Raw genomic sequence first — 5,978 nt, 5'->3', positions numbered from 1 at the left:
TGGGTGCCTCTTGCCTGGCTGGGCGGGAGGGCTCAGCCGTCCTTCCTTCCTGTCCTCCCCCGGCCAGCCCTGCGGTCTGACCTGCCACACTCCACCAGCCCCTGGGGCTGCCTCCACCCTGGAGTCTGCCCACGCCTGCACTGGACTGGCAGAGTCCCGTCCAGGAGTGATTCACAAGGCTCAGTGGCCATGGGTCCCGGGGACCCCTGCTCACAAGTCCAGGAAGCTCAGGATGTCAATGCTCCCTGCCCCTGCCGGACCCAGCCTCCAAAACTGCCGCTGGCATCCCCTCCAATGCTCTGGGTGCTTGACTCTGGCCCAGCTGCCTTGGCGATGTGCACCTTCAGGTGGGGCCACGTAGGGCAGGATGGGGGGGTTGTCAGGGCTACCATTGTCTTTCTCTCATGAAAACAAAATCTTTCACGTCGTAACAGGTAAAACGAATGTAGATGCTGAGAAGAACATTCCTGTTTAAGACCCCACTGGCGCTCTGGGGCAACCGGGTGTCTTTTCTACCTACTGTCCTCAAGCCTCTTCATACTGTTCAAGGGGACGACAGAGGATGAGATGGCTGGATGGCATCACCGATTCAATGGACATGAATTTGAGCAAGCTCCGGGAGATGGTGATGGACAGGGAAGCCTGGTGTGCTGCCGTCCGTGGGGTCGCAAAGAGTCGGACATGACTGAGTGACTGAACTGAACCGTCTTCAATTAACTTACTTAGTTTTAAAAAGTTGCAGTATAGTGTATTTATAGTGTTTCAGGTGGACAGCAACCTGATTCAGTTATTTTTTTTTTCAGTTTTTTTATTATAGGTTTTTATAAGGTATTGAATACAGTTTTCCTCTGCTATACAGTAGGTCTGAGTTACTATCTGTCTTATATATGCAGCCAATATAAGTCAGTCGTGCCCGACTCTTTGTGACCCCGTGGACCGTAGCCCACCAGACTCTTCTGTCCATGGGATTCTCCAGGCAAGAATGCTGGAGTGGGTTGCCACTCCCTCCTCCAGGGGATCTTCCCAACCCAGGGATCGAACCCATGTCTGTTATATATAGTTGCTGGAGAAGGAAATGGCAACCCAATCCAGTGTTCTTGCCCAGAATTCCCCATGGACAGAGGAGCCTGGTGGACTACAGACCGTGGAGTCACAAAGAATTGAACACGACTTAGCCGCTGGGCAGCAGCATGTATAGTTGTGTGTCTGTCTTAATCCCAAACTGCTCAATTATGTGCCCCACTTTCCCCTTCGGTAACCACAAGTTTGTTTTCTATGTCTGTGAGTCTATTTCTCTTTTGTAAATAAGTTCGTTTGTTTTTTTAGATTCCACAAGAGATATATGACATTCATCTTTTTCTTACTTCACTTAGTATGGTAATCTCTACGTCCATCCATCTCGCTGCAAATGGCATTACGTCATTCTTTTTAATGGCTAAATAGGTATCCCCTTGCATGTGTGTGCGTCTTGTTTACCCATCCACCTGCAGGTGGACATTTAGGTCGCCTCCATGCATTGGCTGCTGTAAAGAGTGAGGCGGTAAACGCTGGGGTGCGTGTATCTTTTCAAGTTAGAGTTTCCTCCGGATATTCACCCCTGTGCTCTGACCGTGGACTGTGGGCTCCACCTTCGCTGCCCGCTGCACCTGTTTCCTTCCACCTGGGGGTCTCTGGGTTTGCTTTGGGCAGTGGGCAGCCCCAGTCCCACACAGAGCCTGGCTCAGACAGCCAGCAGCTTGGGGACACCCTACTCTGGGCTCAGCTCCCCTCTGAGCCTCCTTCTGGAGCAGATGCTGCTTCCCTGTGGTCCAGAGTCTTGAGCCCCAACCCAAGCGTCCCTCTGGGCTGCCCCAGTTCTCCCTAGACACCAGCTTTCCACACCAGCAGGCCCCAGCCGCGTGGGCAGCTTCCTGCGTGTCCCTTGCCATGGTCCAACAGGCTGGAGTGGGGTTCCAGATAGGGAGCCGGAGGCCGGGCTCATGAGAGTGTGGGCTGCCCCAGGCTCCAGGCCATCCAGATGGAGTCTCCTTGTCCTGCCTTTGGCTCCTGAGGAAGGGACTCAAAGCTCTCTATCCCCTCCGCCTGGGGCCCGTCCCCAGGGCAGCTGACTCAGCGACTGAACAGACAGTGGTGCTGGGCGGGGTGGGTTTCCTGGTCCTCCACGCAGCCCTGGCCCCCATCTGCGAGGTTTCCAGGGCAGCAGGCTATGCTCCTCTGCAGAGGGAGGGATGGGGCCGACTCCTCCTCACCCTCGGGGGGTGCCCCCCCCCCCCCGACCCGGCCTTGCAGCTCCCCCTTGAGCTGCACTGCAGGCGGGTAGGGGTTTGGCAAGCACACGGGGGTAGTCTGGTCCCTATTCAGAGGGCAGGCTGGGGAGGCGGAGGGAACCCTGGTTTGGGGGCAGGGGCCCTTGGGGTGGTGAGGGCTGGGCCTCGGTGAGGCCAAGGCTGGCGGGAAGCGCCCCAGGCCCGGGGGAGGGGAGGAGCCTAGTGACGTTTTCTGGGTAGGAAGGACAAACTCTCTCTCTTTAACCTTTTATTTTGCGAGCACTGGAGATTCACAGGCAGGTATGAGAACGAATGCAGAGAGCTCCCAGTCCCCCTCATCCACTCTCCTGATGCCAACCTCCTGCAGGGCCCCTCCCGCCGCTGCCCCCTGAGATGGCTGCGGTTTCGTCACTGGGAGACCGAGCCTTGGAGGTGGGCCGCTTTCACTCGACCTGACTCCCTGGAGGCCCATCACCTGCGTGGTCTCTGGTGTGAGGTTCGACCACAGTTTGTTTGGCTGCTGGCCTGCAGGGAGCCTGCGGCTGTCATAACTGGGGGACGCTGGGCAGAGCTGCCCAGAGGTCGTGGTGTGGACATGATCTCAACGTCTCTCGGGTGGGTGCCCAGTGGACAGTCAACTTTTAGCCCATGAAGCGACTGTGGGCTGCTCAGGACCCCCCAGTGAACTCACCAAGAGGTGGGGTGAGGGCAGGGGTCACTGGTATCAGAGGGAAGGGAGTAGACAGGCGCATGGCCTGGTTGATGACCTTGGGGACCCCTCCCCTCCAAACCTTGCAGACCCTCATCAGAGGGGCCTGCAGGCCTCTGCTTCTCAGAAGAGACGCTCTGGCGGGCCAGTCCCTGCAGGAAGAGGGGGTGAGCTTACAGGGGCCAGGCCGGATCCTGAGAGGGGAGGTCAGCTGGAGAAGGAGCCTTTGTGTGGTGGACAGTCCCCCCAACCCCAACAATACATCTGCCCTCAGATCTCAGTGTCCGGAACCTGGGAATGGGATCTTGTTTAGGGAAGAGCTCTCTGCGGAGGGGATGAGGGTGAGGATCTTGAGATGACGTTGTTCTGCAGAAGGCCGGTGGTCCTTGCTCCAACAACGTGTCCTCAAATGAGACCGAAGGAGAGAGACACCGACCCAGAGGAGGAGCAGTGCGACCAGGAGCTGAGACTGCGTAATGCGGCCACGGGCCCAGGGAACTGGGAGAGCAGGAGGGACCCTCCCTTGGAGCCTCCAGAGGGAGCTCAGCCTTGCTCACACCTGGATTTCAGCCTCTGGGCTCCAGAACTGCAAGAAGATGAACTGCCGCTTTTTGGGGCCCGGTTTGCAGTCCAGCATTACAGCCACCCCAGACCTGGAAGCAGGCATGTTTGCCGAGCCCCCAGCACCCCAGGAGGCTCCCCATTTGGGGGGCAGGATGAACCCCACATGCAGGGTGAGGGATGGGCTTGGAGAGGGGACCCCCACAGTCCCTCTGGCTTCTTCTGCCACCCGGCCAGCCCCCAGCTGAGCTCACGCACCAGAAGGTCTGGATGGGTACCTCGACCTCGCGTAACAGGGATCTGAGAAGATAGGCTCTCAGACAGGGACTGCCTGAGGTCCCTGCCCCACCCCAGGCCCTGGGCTCCCATCCCCAACCCCCGTGCCCTTGAGTGCCTCGCCGGCCCAGGCTGCTGGCGTGGGAGGCCCTGACGCCTACCCTGGTTGCTGAAGCGGATGATCTTTTCTGGGCCAAGTCCGTGTGATTTGCAGGCTTTGTCGAATCTGTCCAGGAAGCTGGACTTCAGCTCTGGGAACCGTCCTGTGGACAGAAGTTTGGGGCCGTGTGGGGAGGGGAGGCGAGGGGAAGGAGTGGCAGGTGTGGGGCACCTGGACGAGGGGGGCCCCTGCCCCACGATGCCACGGGCTGCTGTGGGGTTGTCCTGGCCAGCCCCTCACCTCCCCGGGGACGGGCCACGGTACCGTAGAGCGCCAGCACTTGTGAGGCCGTCCGGTTCCTGGAGCTCTGCATGTGCAATATGACGTAACGCTGGTAGTCGGCCTCCAGGATCCGCAGGCTGTTCTCCCCCAGGTCTGCGCAGAGGCTCTGCTCAGGGCCTGCAGCCCCTGGGGCCCGCGCCATGGATTCTCGAGGGTGCAGGGGCCGGCGGGGGCCCCTGATGCTCTAGAGCTCCCCATGCGCGCACCCCTGCTGGCCCTCTCGCCGCCCTTTACAGGCCAGGCTCACCCGTCTTGCTTTGGGGTCAGCTGTCAGGGGGTCCCATAAACTCCTAAATCGGGGCTCACCTGGAGTGGGGCTGTCAGACAAGGGTTCACTTACAGTTGATGGTGTATTCCCCGTTCTTGCCTGTTTTGCCACAGACCATGGCCACGTTCGTGCACTCTGCATGCAACCTGGAGCCCAGTGGGTGATGCTCACAGTGCAACCCTACCCAATCGCATGTGACCAGCGCCCCTCACCCCTCCCCGCCCCTTCACCATGTCCCCTGAACCCCTGCTCCAGCCTCAGCACTCTGCTGCCCACCACCCGGTGCCCCCTGCCCCACATACAGCGCCCCCTCACCCGCAGCTTGGTCAGACACCGATCCACATGGATGCGGGCGGGGGTGAGACTGCAGCGGGGCAGGGTGGGCGGGGGCCTCCATGCTCCCCAATTCCGGAGGATGGGGACAACACTCACATGAAGTGGAAACTGAGCTTGAGACCACCGTCCTCTACGACTTGAATGCTCTCTATGAAGATCCTCAGGTCTCCGTCCTCCTCTATCCGCTTCCTGTTGTCTGCGGCCATGGAGATGGAGTACCAGGTCCCAGAGACCTGGAGGGCAGAGGCCGCGGTGGGTGCGGGCGTCCTCACTTCTTGGTGCCTGCTCCCTCCTGGAGCTAGGCCCTGGGCATGCAGCTCCCACCCAGCATCCAGACCCCCGGGGAGGGCTTGAACCGCAGCCCCACCTTGGAAACATCATAGTTCCTCTGCACGATGCGCCGGGGGTTGAAATCCTGGGCGCAGACCAGGTCCAGCCCCAGGCTCAGCAGAAGCAGCGCCATGCCCTCCGGTGGGTAGGCACCCGGCCTGCCTGCTGCCCGCAGCCTTTATCCACCTCCCTGTGCTGTGGCTTCCGGCCCCAGCTCTTCTGCGTCCTCTGCACAGGCCTCTGCTTACTGGGAACTCGGCCAAAAGCCGCTGCGGCCGCCCCCGTCCTCCGCAGGCGATGGCTGGCTCTGGCTGCCGCCCAGATGGGGGCCTGGCTGCGTCTGAAGTCTCAAAGGGAAGTGGGGACAGGCTGGTGTCTTGGCCTGAAGCCCCACCAGCCACAGAGGCGGGTGGCACAGGGGCCTATCCGAGCCTTTGGATGCAAGTGGCAGAGGACGGCACACCTTCCAGCCCAGCCTGGCCTGGGTGCTCTGATTTCAGAGCACTGAGTGGTCCTGGCAGCCACACGTGCAGGTCAGGGTCCTAAGCTTCCATGGACAGGTCCTCACTCCCCTGGTGCATCCAGGCACAAGGCGGGCTGGTGGTCAGGGTGCAGGCTGAGCCGGACCAACTGGGGCATCAGACGCTAAGTCCTATTTTAGAGAACAGACACGGTTTATGTGTTGATAGAATTTTGTTTTTTATTGAGCACCTACTGTGTCCAGGCTCTAGGGTTAGAGTGAAGCACCCAGTCTCAGGAGGTGCCTCTAGTCCACGAGCCAGATTCCCG

At 59.9% G+C, this 5,978-nt stretch overlaps 1 protein-coding gene across 1 annotated transcript; it reads right to left on the bottom strand.

Moving 5' to 3' along the window:
* Positions 1 to 3,787: 3,787 nt before the first annotated feature.
* On the bottom strand, positions 3,788 to 5,322 carry LCN9 (lipocalin 9). The gene is made up of 6 exons (XM_052648290.1): positions 5,227 to 5,322; positions 4,956 to 5,092; positions 4,596 to 4,669; positions 4,238 to 4,348; positions 3,975 to 4,076; positions 3,788 to 3,837 (listed from the first exon to the last, which is right to left on the bottom strand). Exons 1-6 carry the CDS (start codon positions 5,320 to 5,322, stop codon positions 3,788 to 3,790), a joined length of 570 nt encoding a protein of 189 aa, XP_052504250.1.
* Between the last annotated feature and the right edge of the window lie 656 nt (positions 5,323 to 5,978).

The sequence above is a fragment of the Budorcas taxicolor genome, chromosome 11 (genome assembly GCF_023091745.1).
Source record: "Budorcas taxicolor isolate Tak-1 chromosome 11, Takin1.1, whole genome shotgun sequence".
Taxonomy (NCBI): domain Eukaryota; kingdom Metazoa; phylum Chordata; class Mammalia; order Artiodactyla; family Bovidae; genus Budorcas; species Budorcas taxicolor.
This window is presented reverse-complemented; position numbering and strand designations above follow the sequence as displayed.

Excerpts from the sequence above, each read along its gene's own strand:
- LCN9 (XM_052648290.1), bottom strand. The coding sequence starts at position 5,322 with ATGGCGCTGCTTCTGCTGAGCCTGGGGCTGGACCTGGTCTGCGCCCAG. Across the intron at positions 5,093-5,226 it reads GGAACTATGATGTTTCCAAG|GTCTCTGGGACCTGGTACTC; the intron begins GTGGGGCTGCGG and ends TCTGCCCTCCAG. Across the intron at positions 4,349-4,595 it reads CGGGGAATACACCATCAACT|ACCTGGGGGAGAACAGCCTG; the intron begins GTAAGTGAACCC and ends GCCTCTGCGCAG.